At 48.3% G+C, this 14,249-nt stretch overlaps 1 protein-coding gene and 1 long non-coding RNA gene across 7 annotated transcripts in view; one reads left to right on the top strand and one right to left on the bottom strand.

Moving 5' to 3' along the window:
* The window catches only part of LOC114015726 (uncharacterized), a 158,698-nt gene that overhangs the window by 124,830 nt on the left and 19,619 nt on the right, over positions 1-14,249 (top strand). The window contains exons 3-6 of one of the 4 annotated variants that reach the window (XR_003559810.2): positions 2,642-2,729; positions 5,890-5,999; positions 6,629-6,736; positions 7,427-9,185. This is a non-coding gene — a long non-coding RNA (uncharacterized LOC114015726). Of the gene's footprint in view, positions 1-2,641; positions 2,730-5,889; positions 6,000-6,628; positions 9,186-14,249 lie in introns of those variants that run through there. The other 3 variants (XR_003559809.2, XR_003559808.2, XR_008733157.1) reach the window with 3 other exon arrangements.
* Positions 2,100-14,249, bottom strand: part of ESRRB (estrogen related receptor beta) — a 135,524-nt gene continuing 123,374 nt past the window's right edge. For all 3 annotated transcript variants that reach the window (XM_055716153.1, XM_055716152.1, XM_055716151.1), the window contains exons 6-7: positions 12,793-13,062; positions 2,100-6,484 (exon numbers count right to left, since the gene is read on the bottom strand). In XM_055716153.1, coding sequence (XP_055572128.1) covers positions 6,240-6,484; positions 12,793-13,062 — 515 coding nt within the window. In that variant the 3' untranslated portion in view covers positions 2,100-6,239. The remainder of the gene's footprint in view (positions 6,485-12,792; positions 13,063-14,249) is intronic.

Genomic DNA, 14,249 nt, shown 5'->3' with positions numbered 1-14,249 from the left:
GCCCCAGCGCACTGCCAGGTTAGTCCTCCTGCTCCCCAGAGGCAGGTGTTCAGGCTTTGCTCGTGGTGTCATCTCAAACTGGTTGCAACTGGAGAGAATGTTTTTGTAAAAACAGCCAGGCACACAGCACCACCTCTCCAGCTTTCTGTGACTGGACAGTTGAAGGCTGAAGTTTTCTGTACATCAGCTAACGTTTGCTTTGATACCCTGTATGATACCTTAGCCTGAAAGCAAAAAATCTTGTTGGTTTTCATTTTGTTTTGTGTGCGGGTAGCCACAAACAACTACTGCAATCATGTTTTAACAGGTGCAGCTTAAGAACATATCCCAGCAGTTAAACATGCCTTTAACTTGGGGGAGAGAAACATATTTAGAGAACACAACAGTAAAGAAACCTCCTTCCCTCTCCAGCTAATCAGAGAAAAATAGAGTATTTTTCTATTATTTCCTGTGAAGCTCTTCCGTAGGAGGAAATGTCAGGCTGTCCTCAGTTTCTCCCAATCCTCGGTGTGCTTACTATAAAGACAGCCCCCTCCCTCCCTTTTTTTTCTTAATTCCAATGTGAGCGAGCAATAGTATCAGAAGTAAGGAAAGCCTTGGAAAACCTAGGCAAAGGAGAAGGGTGCCCAGGAAATGTAAGGAAGGCAGTGCCACTGCAGGGGCAAGGGACCAAGGAAAGGTCACTTCCCTTGAACGGTGTCTGAAGAGACCTTTGGGGCCCGGGCGCTCCGGAGTCCCCTGGCTACCCTTGCCAATCCCTTGGCAGCAGCAGCTCCCATGCCACGTAAAATTTTCAGAACCCCCAAACCTGCTCTGCCTTCCACAAAGCCACAGTCAGACCGCCCCTGCGCTATATTTCATCCAAAGCAAAGTCTGATTTGAAGTCCTGCTGTGGTGGCCAAAGCCAAACCTTCTGTGAATGGATAGAACGTTCAGAGGACCAAGCACCCCGTGCCGATGGGCTCGGGGTGGGGGGGGACACTGAGTGTGAACTTGGGAAGGGCTTGTGGCAGGTCAGAGGCTGCGCCTGCCACAGTCAGAGGGGTGGTGGCTGTGGGGTTGTGAGTAGCTGTTGTATGTGTAGAAGCCCCCCGTGGTGCTTCACCTCCCTCTCCGGCTCTGCGCTCATCTTGTTTTTTCATTCAAGCTCATTTCTAGCCCATGGCCTTTCCTACTGGCCACCACTCACCCAGCCACCTCCTCCTCCTGAGGGCAGGCTGGGAGGCCTCTTGGCTGCCTGGTTTAGCCGCATCATCCCTGTGAGCACCACTGCCCGGGAGAAGGACTGTAGCAGCGTTGGCCGAGTCGAGGCATGGGGAGATGGTGGTGCTTACGCAGGGTGTGGTGCTGTCTATGCTCAATAGATTCGGAGGCAGAATAAAAACCTGGGGTCCTTGTTTCTCACGTCTCTGCCCCAATTACCCCAGTGTGTTTCCTTCTGCTTTCTCAAGCAGACTTGAGCTTGCCCTCTGGCACCGCCTGAACAGCAGCTCAATGCAAATGCCATGACTTCAGCACTTGCACCCACTATAAAGCGCCGGACAGCTGCTGTAATACTTGCAACATTCATGATGTCACTGTTGGGTTTAAGCCAGTGGTCTATTTTATGATTAGAAATTTTGTTTTTTCACTGGAACAATGTCAAAGCTTTTTCATTGCTAGCTCATGTTTATTCCCTGCACCAGTGAAGTGCTGAATGCGGGGAGAAAACAAGTGAGTGGCAGAAACGGACCAGTCTGTGACAACAGTGCCTAACAAGTCCTTAGCAAAGCTAATCTCACAGAAACTCAGAAACCTGCTGAGATTTTTTTTCCTGGATATGCGAAAACACCAAATTAGCGTTTCTAAAGTGAGCAGGCTGGGGCTCTCCTCCCCTTTCGCGCAAGCACAACTCATCCCTTCCCCCAGCCCAGCCTGTCTGTGGGGCTACATGCATCCCGAGGGACAAAACAAGCAGCCCCTAAACACAATAAACATTACTCTGTCTGGGTTAGTTTTTACATTTCTGTGTTTTATTTCTTGTTTTGTTTGAAATGACCTGTACCACAAGAATACAATTTATTTAACAGGTTTTATCTTTTTTTTTTTTTTTTTTTTTTTTTTTTTTTTTTTTTTAAGGAGCAGATAATAGTTAAGTAGATACTGTTTATTTCACTGACTGCCTATAACTCCCTGCATCATTCTCACAGCCTCTGTCTCTCTGGCTTCTCCACATAACCCAGCCACAAGAACAACAGAGTGGCCTTTGGCCATATGATTGATTATAGCTTGTGGATACAAAGTGGAAGCTCTTTTTCTCAGCTCCAATTGGTAATAAAAGCTCAACAAGTTACATTCTAGGGTCTTAATGACTTTCCCCTCTAATAGCTGCTTACATGTTTCTGGTGCAGCATGTTGTATTTTATATATTTGTAATACTTTAAAAAAAAAAAAAAAAAGGATGACATAGCTTACAGAGAGAAAAATAATGCCCCCTTAGCATGAGCAATACTGCAAGGTTCTGATTGTTGTGGGGGTGTTTCTTGTAGCTTCACAGTTTTGCTGCGAGGTGTAATGCCCAAGTTTCCCCAGAAACCTAATTCTGTGTGGTATTTTACCTTGTCTTTTAATTGATCCCCATGAAATTTGTTTTGCGTTACAGGCCTGATACTGCTGTGCCCAGAGAAGAATGTGCCCAAAACAGAAGAGCTGGTCATTTGGGAAGAAGTGCCTTTTGTAGTAGCTGACAGGTATGTGGTTTCTGTTACCCACACATGCAAATCAGGGGCTGGAGCTACTTTTACCATAGTTGCTGGACATGGGCTTCGTGCTTATTCACTGTCACTGATACACTTACCTCTATTGCTTTTCTTTAAGTCATAGAGCCCAGTTGTGTCCCAAGGCTCAAGCTCCATCACCTTTTGCCCCATGCAGAAGGACAGCTGTATGGCACTGACGCTGTGACTCCTGTATTACAAATGAATGACACGCAGAGCACTGACCCAGCACCCCTCTCCTAGTTCACGTCTCAGCTTCCCCATCCCCAGATTTTTTTGTAAGAGACTGTGAACATTCAAAGACCTAGGCAGTTGCTGAAGCCCCCCTTCCTACTTAAAAGCGCACTGAGAGGACTACACTAAGACGTTACCTTTCTCTGCAAGCCCAGCTCGCTGCGTAGCTGGACGTGCTCCTTGCTTGTGGCAGCATGATAGCACTAGTGACGCACAGCAGATTAGAGTAACTGGGAAGGGATGTATGTGTTTCCTGCACTGGTCTGAAGGGCCCAAGAGACCCGACCTGGTTCCCAATTTCAGACGGTACAAGCCTTTTAGGGGTTAAATCTAGACAGGTGTTTCTGTCCCAGTTCCTGGGGAAGAGTTTGTATTCCTTGCTTAAAGAGATTAATATATGCTAATTACTGCCTGGTTCAGTTCCCATCCTATTTCAGAAGCAATGCAAACATTTCCAGGCATATTATCTTCAAGCAATGGGGGGATATCCAGATGGGCTCCAAGGTTATACAGCTATAATGCAGAAAGAAGGTCCCGGAAAAAAATGCATTTGGTATCTTTATGTTGTTCTGCCAAGGCAGGAATTGCCTCCCTACCATAGCCCTCTAAATAGCCAGCAGTGTCTGTGGGCTAGAAGCTAACTCGGCAGCTCTCCATAATCACGTTTTGTAGCTAGTTCTCCCTCCCTGTTCTGGAAAGCAGGTCTGAGTTCAAATACAACAAAGCTGACAGATCCTTTCTTTTTCTCTTCCCCCTCCCGCCCTCCCCCCGCACGTGACCCTTCCAGCCAGGGCCCAACAAAGTAAGAATTGCTTCTTGGGATGTTTTCAGCCCACTTTGAGACAGCTGCCTTCGCACAGCAGGTCGGACACGATGTGCTGTGGCTGAGCTGGGTGGGACTTGGCAGGGAAGCAACAGTGGTCAAGTGAGTCAAACTTAGAGGTGATAGTGCAGCTCAGCACGTTTGTGAGAGCATTTATGCCACAGCCAGAAAGAGTTGCCAGAGCGCAGCACATGGCAAGCTAGCTCTGTAGTGGTGGTGTGCATTTCACTTTGGTCCCTTGCAGTCACAGATGGGTACAGGGATCATGAGCACAACCAAAAGCCTCTCATTTTCTCCCCAGCTGCCTCTGGGAGGGAGCTGGGGAGAGAAGCATAAATATCTGTTCAAAGCACAAGGCCACTGTGTAATTGCTACCGCTGTGAACATGGAAGCAGTCCCAGCTCCCACGTGCCTTCTGCCCCTCAGGTCTCTGTTGGTTTACTAATGTGCCTGAAGCAAGACTAAATTCCCTTATCAAGTGAGTACAACGTAAGTGAGAGTAGCGATGCCTGTGTACCGGAGGGAAAACTCAGAGGAGACGGAACTGAACTAACTCAAGTACCAGGAGCGGGCTGGCTACAAGAGCCGAGAGGTCGGCACCAGTTAGCAGCCCCAGGCTCCGAGCTAGCCTGGGCACGGTTCTGCAGCCCTGACAGCCCTGCTGCGACATACTCTGCTCCAGCAGAAAACAAGCACCCAGCGTCTCCCTGATCACACGCCTCGGCCCTGTGGAAGGCTTCCTGCCAGGGGCACGTTACTCCTCTGCCACACCACCTTTCTCCTGGGTTAGGCAGGAAGGGACGGAAGCTTGAGGGGACCAGGCAGTAGAGCTACTGGTCTCTCAGCATAGATCGGAGGCTTTTTCTCACATCTACTGCCATGCCACTGACCACAAAACAGAAAATACATTCAGGTTTCATCAGCTCAGGCTGGCTCAAAACTAAGTGACCTAGAAAATAAAAATCTCAGAGAATGCCACCAGCCAGTTTTGTCAGTCACCCACCTTCCCCTCTGGCTACTGGGAATGCAGCAGTTGCAGCTTAGGCAGCAGATCTAAACCAGGGTTTAGAGACAGCAGGAACCTGGTTACGTGAGACCAGTAAATGAACATTCCCCCACTTCTTCTCCCACCACCTCAGGGTCAGGTATTTGCTTTCCCATCTTACCAGGCCCTAGTATAATCTGTGCTAGCTCTTCTGCTGCTGTTGAGGATAATGGGATGAGGCAGGGGAAGACAGTAGCTGGGACATCAGGGGTTTCATGCCACTCTCTAATTTATTTCCCTAGGCTGCCACAAAAAAGCAATCTCTCAGGCTCAAGAGCTGCCTCCTCCAAAAAGCAGTGCCCTTGATTCCTAACTAACATTTGGCAATAAGCCTAAGTCGCTGTAGGGGCGAAGAGCTATCACTTTATTGAAGTCTATGAAAGCCCTGGTTCAGGTTGTATTTATACTTGGGCAGTAACCCTGCAGACAAAGCCCTGTGTTCTCTGCCACAAGGAGTAAGTGGGGAATGGCACTCAGCTGAGCTGAAGAGGCAGGTTTGATACACTATGGGGTGAAAAGTGTGGAAGAATTGTATGTAGTTAGCACCACATAGGAGAGGATGCAGAGATTATCAAGTCAACCCAGCACTGAAGCACAACATAGGGCTCTTTTCTCTTTTTCTTGCCGTCTGGGAAAGGAGACTTGCATTCTCCCGGGACATACATCCTACCTCTCCAGGGGCCTGCAGGGATTGTACATGGAAGGGACTAGCCAGGCGTAATGACACACTGTACAAGGGCGCAGAATATCTTACACAGTTAGGAGCATCTTTCCTGTAAGAAGTGGGGCCTGTATGTACAAGTGTTAGCTGTCACTAGAGGAGCCTCGGAGGCAGCCATTTTGATCAGGAGAGGTCCGGCAGCGCTCTTCTCCAAAGGAGCATCTGCTCTATGGTTAGAGCCAGAAAGGTGACAAAAAGAAGGACCCTGGCTGCTTCCCTTTCTATCTGACCCCTCACAACACCAGCAGATAAAAGTTTATATTGACTCTATTCTTCCTCTTTTCCTGCTTCTGTCCCCCTCCCCCTCCAGCACTGGCGGAGGGAGCTGGGGAGCAGGCGGCCTGGACAGTGCTGAGAGCATCACTGCTCAGAGAGGCTGAGCCCCGATGACCGCCTCAACAAGTGCAAGAGCATATTCAGGTATTTCCCACAGAGAAAACAAACGAAAAAAACTGAAACAGGTGACTGATTAAAAGTTTCCCCCCTCCTGTACACGAAATTCTGCAGTCACGCCGGCAGATAGACATTAAATAATTCTTCCATAATAAATGATTGGAGATAAAAGCCGGCGGTGGCTGCTGCTGCTGTTTGGATTGCTCCGTTGTCTGCATCTTTGTTTCTAGTTTGTTCCCCGGCCACTGTCGGCTGGCGCTGGGGCTGTCAGACCTTTGCCTCTAGCATTTCTAGGAAGAGTTTATGCATGGGAACCTTGCCCTGCAGTTTGATGCTGTAGAAGTGCTGCACAGCTTTGGCGGCTGTCTGCCGCAGGAGGGGCAAGGTCAGGAGCAGCTTGCCTGCTCGCCGGGGCTCCTCGTTGCGCTGACTCAGCTCGTAGTCCTGCAGGGCTTCGTGGAGAAGGTCCTGGAGTTTCTGCACTGCATCCATGTCTTCTATGTGCATGGAGTCTGAGGGGAGGGAGGAAAGACAGCAAACAGAGAAGTCAGACATGAGGAAGGAAATCCTTTATGGTCCTGAAACTAAAAATGCTTTCTTTCCTTCTCTTTCTCATGTGGGGTTTTTTTTGTTGTTGTTTTGTTTTGTTTCTTAAGGGGATAAAAGCACCTTGCTGGCAGGTGTTGGTGCTGCTGCTGCTGTGATGTCTGGCATCAGGCCGAGGAGCTGGCCCTAGCAGTGCAGGGACGGTAAGGTTGCCCCAGGTAAGTGATACGTCGTGCCCTGTGTGCTGCCCATTTTGCCAGCCACCCCAAGGCTGTGCAGGGCCTTTGTGACTTGCACATTCACTTGCCCTCCGTGCTCCTTATGGGGAGAGTCACCCTGCAAGGGGCAGCAGCTGCTGTGCTGCCACTTGGGAGCAATCTCATTAAGAATAATTAACACTGCTATAGCGTTTCATCTGTCTAAACTGCCTAATTGCTGTGCAGCTGCTCAGGGTGTCAGCAAGACAGAAAAGCCCCAGGAGGTCACAACCACTGTGCCCAGGGGTGTTGCCAGCCCCACCTTTGTGCATATGCCCCTGTTTTCAGAGACTGCCAGCAGCTGCTCAGGGGCCTCCTGCTTCAGCAAAGGAAACCCGCCTTGCTCTGTTTCTGAGGCAAAGGTAGCTGGTAGTGACCCAGCCCGGGGCCGAGCTGGGGAACCCCAGTTGAACACAGGCTACCAAACTTGTGGGTAAGTCATGGTGATAGAGGGCAGCACCAAAGAGCAGAGATGTTAGATTAGAGAAGATCACCAGGCACAGCATCACTGAAGATTTCCCCCCTTTTCATCTTGCTGACACTGGCTTCTTTCTTACAACCCTGACAGAGCTGGAGACACCGTTACTTTGCCTTCATTGTTCAGACGCTTTTAACCGATACTGAACCCATTGATAAAGATTCCTCCCACAGGGCAGTGAATTGGGAAGCAGCAGCAAGGGGACACAACGGCAAGCACGCATTCACCAATGTCGTTACGCTGCCTGCCCCTGGAGCCGGGCTCTGCAGTGTGGCAGTGCTCTGGCTCAGCCCACACACATGCAACACCAACATGAGGACATGGGTTCCTCGGTGTGGCAGCCATGAAGGGGAGGAAAGCGGGCTGAAGTGCCAAGGTCTCTCTAGAAATATGTCATCTCTATGAAGAGCACAACACAAATTAAAGACTGTGAATTTCATAAGATACAGGTACAGTAAATGCTATTTATGATGCATGATTTATAAAGTATTACAACCGTTGGGAAAATATTATGTCTAGCAAGAAAGCTGTTTAAGAAGCTATTTAGAAGGACTGCACTAATTAGAGGATATTAAAGGATTGTATTTCCAAGAAGCCTAGTGAGAAAGGATTGTTCTTGCTGCATTTGCTTTTTTGTATCCAAAAGACCAAGCAAAGAAGCTCAGAGAAGGGTTAGGTGGTAATCACAGTGACCTGAGCTAGCCACAGAGGCTGATTCTGAAAGGTAGGTAAGGAGAAGCATATTGCCACGTCAGTCCGGCAACTTCTTCCAGCCAGGTATCACCTCTGGAAAATATCTGTGCCCCATCCAGGAGTGGCACCTGTTTCCTGGCAAGTTGCAGAGGTCATTTTGGAGACTGGAAGTATGAAGAACTGGAGCTTGGAGAGAAATGTCCTCCAGCCCTTCTGTTGAACGTCCTTCTGGCTGGGGACACAAGGGGAGAAGAAAGTGCAGCCCATCAGAGCTTGCAGATCCCAGTGGGTGCCAGAAGCACCAGGCAATCAGCCATGCTTTGGGTCAAAGTGGGTGCTCTGCTTTTGGGTACTGATGCTGCTGTACGATAGAGAGAATCCCCAAACCGTGCCCTTCTGCTACCTAACTTCTGTAAGGTGATGAGACGTAACAGCACTAAATAACTAGACGTATACAGGGAAAAGAATTGGGGAAATAAAGATCAAAGCCCACCTCCCAACTCTGTGCTGGAAGAAGCTGAAAATTGGCAGCTGACTGCAAAAAATAAAATAACATTGCAGGATTAATTTCCTTGCAATCCATCAGTGAGCTGGTGTCGATGGCATTGATAAACTGTTAATTACGAAATCAATAGCTATGAATTTTTACAGCTGTCAGAGCACTGAGGTGAAGGGAGGCTGCCTGACCATGTCCCCGAGGGTCAGCTGGCCTAGATGTCAGGCTTTGTGTCAGGAGCCCTTCTCCAGTACTGCAGGCATGGGGTACGGGGCAGGTGTGAGAATGGACAAGGCCCACCACCTCCTCACCTAACTCTTTTCTTGCAGCTTCTGGCAGGAGCAGGAGGAGCAGGACCCATTAGTACAGAATTTGCTTCACATCCCCTTGCCAGATCCTGACTTTTGTTCACTTCATCTCAGCACTAAAAGGCACTGGGGCAGGGGTGTGTGGCGGGAAATAAGGTTTAAGCAGTCTGGGACGTCCTTAAACGAACATGTGCTGTATGCTAACCTGGAGGGCTTTCCAACACACAGGTTAATCAATTTGTATTCCTGAGGAAAGAGGACCTAGGCATGCCTAAGGAGGGACTGCTGGCTCCGTAACAAATTCAGTCTACAGCACCCTTACCGTGTCAGAAAAATGGGTGATCATATTGTTGGAACTTGCCTGCTGCTTTGGGCATTAAGGATTAATTACTCAGGTCTCTAAAATGCACTTAATAAAGACAGAGTTCGCTTGAATTATCTTTACCAGTCCCAGCAGGTGTGTCCTTGGTGCGTTACACTGAGGACTCAGATCAGCCACAGCTCTGGCAAGGTCAACCTATTGTCAGCTTCTCTAGTGAAGAGTGAGCGAGCTCCCACTTCTATTTTCATTTGTTTTAATTCCTAGAAACAAAGGGTCAATATACACAGGACTGCATGGAATAGAGGAAAGTCCCTAGAAGCTGGCTTGCATAAGCAGTTACACCCAGCAAGAATAAGGGAAATTCAGGAATTTATCTATGTGGGAGGCAAGGCAGAAAGCAGGTCTAGGCAGCACAGGTGCTAATCTAAGTGCTCAGCTTTAAAACCTTGTCCCTGACACAAAGGAGCTGAAGCCTGGCCCAGAGGTAGTCTGCACTCCTCCCGTTTTGGAAATCAGCTGTTTGCACGCAAGCACATACATGCAGGCTTTGCAAGTTTACTCCATGTCAAAAATACACTAAAAAAAAAAAAAATAACTTACATTAAAAGAATGTGAAGGTTACATTAGGAAAATACTTGCCCTATTTTAGCTTCCTTATGTGTGTGTTGTGAGAGGTTTTAATTACATGAAAAATAAGATCTTGTGCTTTCGTCTGTTTCACTATGAATAACAAAGCAGGATGTTTGTGGATTATGCTCCTACATAGCTGCACCTCCAGCTGCACTAGGAGAAACCAGTGGAGTCAGAATGGATTTTCCCATCCAGCTGAGAACATGCTTTGGCCTGCGCCTCCTGACCCTTACCTTGCTTTCTTTCCTCCACAGCGCTGGAAGCAGAACCCCAAAGCAGCTGATGAGTGCTGGCTGTTCTGCTCTGTCTTTGCTCAGTGTTTCTCCACTCCTGACCCAGGCTGTCCCATAAGGCTTACCCTGGGCTTGGTCCTGAAAGCACAGAGCAGCATCAGCAGAGGGTGCTTCTGTTGCACTGTGAAGAACTTGACAGCGCCACGGCCCAGGTCCTGCCATGTCTCCGCTCACAGCATGGGCCAGATAAATGTCCCAGTGTGACACTTACCCTGTCACCCTGTCACAACCACTACCTTAGCACTCAGGCCTCTCTGAGGAGCCCTTCTCCCTGTTTAATCCTGTGACCTTCCTGGTAGACAGGAGGCTGGTTCTTTAACAAGAGTTGATTACATCGCCAAAAGCTGCAGTCCCACAGTCGAGGGAGGCCAGCCTTGGCCATCTGCCCATCCTGGTTCAGTGGCAAAGTGAAGGCAGCAATTAGAGCTAAAAAAGCAATATATGAGAAATTGAAAAAGGGAACTAGATAGCAATTTATATGAATCAGAAGTTATGAAGTGTAGAAAATCGATAAGGGAAGTGAAGGACATCGGAGGAAAATCCATGGCTGGAAGGGCTAAGGACAATAAAGAAGTTTTATAAATATTTAAGAAACAGAAGAAAAATGACCACTTGTAAGGGGGGCTCTTTTAACCTGCAGGTAATTATACTATTAATAGCAGTGCGGAGGAGACAGAAGTCCTCAGTGAATATTTTTGGCCTGTTTAAAGCGCATTATGTACCTGTGTTATATGAAGACTTCTTAGTCTCTGGTTTATGCAAGATGTCAGACATCTGTTAGGGACAAACTTCACAGAAATCTGCAGAGCTGGATAACCTGGCTTTAAGAGTTCTAAAATTGCTGGATGAGGCCCATCTAGGGCAGATTAATGATTAACAAATTTTGGTATTTTTGAGAAATTCAGGATGACTGGAAAAGTTCTAATGATGCACATATTTTCCTAGGTCTTATCTGATAATTTCCATGTTAGCCTGATGTGAACCAGGGCAAAATAAAGAAAAAAAAAATACTTGTATGACGGTATTTAAGAGACATGTAGATGTGGCACTTAGGGACATGGTTTAGTGGTGCACTTGGCAGTGTTAGGTTAGTAGGGGAGTCTGTGATCTTAAAGGTCTTTTCCAACCTAAACAATTCTATGATTCTACTGCCAGTCAACACGACACTTTGGAGAGAGGTCTTGTCAAACAAACCTGATTTCATTCTCTGATGAGATTACAAGTTTGGTTGATAAAGTTAACTGCATAGATATATTAGACCGCCTTTTATAAGGCACTTGGCTTAGCACCACAGGACATTCTCATTAAAAAATTAGCACTATGCAATATCAATAAAGCACACTTTCAATTGATTAGTAACTGGCTAGATGACAGACCTCACAGTAGCTATCAGTGGTGAATCATTCCTGAAGGAGGAGTTTTCTAGTGGAAATCCACAGGGATCAGTAAAAACCCAGATGCTACTCAACATTTTTATCAATGAGCTCTAAGTAATTTCTTTCTTTTAAGTTGCTGCTGCTAAGTATGGATGGCAAAGAGGAATAGAGTGATGTAAAATGGTGAGGGCAAGGCAGCCTCACAGCATTCCGGACCACCTGCTTGTGTGTTGAAGTAGATATACTGAAGAAATATATCTATAGCCAAGGAATGCAACTATGGAACAGGAACTTTATCATGTCAAGCTGTCAGGTGTAAAAGGACCTGGGGTCGTAGGACACAGCTCAGCAAAGACCAGTATCTGGAGGCTGAACTCGGGCAAACTGTTGTTAAGTTATGGTGCCTGCCTTTTTTTTTAAACTAAAAGAACGATTAATTATTAAGAGTCAGCTGCCACGGAAAACATAGATTCTGCCTCTTTTAATTCCTTCAACTTCACACGGGGTGTCTTTCTGGAGGGCAGCTTTAGCTAAACACAGATATTGGACTCGCTGCTGGGCTGTAAGGGTGAATTCTGTGGCCTGCACGATGCAGTTTGGCAAGGAGACCTTATGTGAGACAGTGAGACTCAAGGGATGTAGAGGGAGCCCTCGTCACACAGTAGCGTTAGCAGCTTCCCTTTTGGAAGGGACTCCTGAGCAAATAGTGTCTGGCTTTTGTGCATGATCAGCGCAGCACACAGCACCTCTCGTGTCTCCCACAGCTTGCTGGATTGAGGGCTGCAGCCCTCCCCAGACTGAGATGGAAAGAACTGGGCTGAGGGCCCTGGCCTTTCTAATCCTCTTCACAAGAAGAAACAGAACAGACAACACAGGCTGCTGCTGGCACATCTTACCCTCCACCATCCAGAGCCACAGTCTCCCAGTTAAAAGGGGATTCAGTGTCTTCAGTGTCTGTGGTCACTGAACATCTCCAGGACAGGGCCAGGCAGCCCCAACCTGCTGTGGGGGACTGTGGGATTTGAAATCGGGACGAGGGTTTCCCTGTTTGCTGTAACTGACCAACACTACAAAGGTGGATGCAGGCATGGCCCACATCCCCTTTTCTGAACTATGGCACCGGAGTCAGCTTGCTAGTGCAGAAGGGCTCCACAGCCTTTCTTTTACTGCCAGCAACCAGCAGCCAGCCCATCCCTGCCTAGTTCTACTCCCTAACACAGGGCCAGAGCACAACTGGGGCTTTAGCAGCAGCAGCAAACCTCCTTCCTCCCTGCTCCCCAGCTTAGGTCCTGCTCTGTGGACAGAGAAGAGCTATAAGGATGTCAACACTGGCAGAGCACAGTCTTGTGCTCCTCCCAGGGCAGATAACAGCATGGGCCTTGACTCTGTGTCTTGCAAGGCTGGCTGGGCCAGGGCTGTACCTGAATTGGCGAGGGCCAGAGCTTTGAGTGTCACAAACTCCTCCTTTTCCACCTTAAGCTTCTTGTAGCGGCGCACCAGTTGTAGGATGGCCAGGTAGAGCTCCAGCAGCCCCGTCAGACGAGAGTGCTCTTCATCCATGATGTAGTCCTCAGCATAGACGAGCTTGTCCTCGTACGGCAGGGAGCGGTACACAATGCCCAGGATGAGGATTTCCATCCAAGCACTCTGCAGGAGGCTCATCTGGTCCCCAAGGGAGAGGTTGGAGAACCCTGACAGGGCAAAAGACAAGCAGGGTAAAAAGGGTGTGCAGCAAAGCCTCTAGGAGCCTGGGGTCCTTAGCTGCCCTGGGATTCAGCCTAAGCACTCTTCCCCCATTAGACCACTGCTTTCAGAAAAAAACCCAAAACCACCACCAAACTTCGTAAAGTGCCCCTGTCTCTGCGGCAATCAGCACATGTGGTCCTTACCCTTCTCTCCGCTCCCACATACAGCCTCACACAGGAGTTCTGATGCTCTGACCATGTTTATGTCAACCCAAGGTTAATGAGAACCTCTTTTCGATGACCTCTGCTGCTTCTATAGCAGCAACTGTTTTGTATCACATTGTCCTGCTCGCTGTTCCTCTGTAGTTTTGTACTGCAGCCTATTTAGTGTGCCCCAGCTGACTGAAAAGCAGAGAAGAGCTCCAGATGGCAGAAAAGAGGGCTTCTGATGGGACAGGAGGGAATGAGACAGGCCTGAATTACAGACCTCATCTTGGCCAACATGAGAAGGTCCTGCCACAACAGATCACCGAAATACATTCAAAAGCTGAATACATTTGTGAATAGAATCCTCGTCTACTCCTCATCACTCCCCGAGCGCCACACCATCAGCTTTCTGTACCTCACAGCCAACAACCCTACCCAGTGTCAAAAATACCTTTATGGTGCCATACAAATACCTAAATTGCTGCCAACCCCAGTAGCAATGAAGCCAGCACGCAGCAGTGAACCAAGTCATTCTCCTCAAACACAGAAACAGCAATCACCAGCTGGAGATAGACCCTGACAGCCCCAGAGCCCACTAGAGAAAAGGGAGAGGACAAAACACAGAAGCTTTAAGAGGGGGGAGAGGAAAAAAAAAAAAAAAAAGTGCATGGGAAGGAAAGCTGTGTCTGTTATGTCCTCTGTACCAGGTACCTCTGTACCCTGAAGGCCAGACCATGACAGACCCTGAGAGATGGGTACTGTGCAACAGCCGTTACAGACAGGGATGCCAAGCAGACTGTGTTGGTCCCATCTAGGCAGCTTCTGCCCACCACTGACAAACAGGAACTGTGCTTTTTTGGCAGCCTCTTCCATCTAAAGGTTCCCAGGGCTGTGAGATGGGCCCTCCGGTGGTGGTGACGATTGTGCTGGGGCAATGCTCCACCAGCCTCCCCGGCAGTTTTCTCCCCAGAAGCTTAATAAGCATC

Source organism: Falco cherrug, chromosome 7 (assembly GCF_023634085.1).
Source record: "Falco cherrug isolate bFalChe1 chromosome 7, bFalChe1.pri, whole genome shotgun sequence".
NCBI classification, from domain to species: Eukaryota; Metazoa; Chordata; class Aves; order Falconiformes; family Falconidae; genus Falco; species Falco cherrug.
Note: the sequence above shows the minus strand (reverse complement) of the source record. Positions and strands in the feature narration are given on the sequence as shown.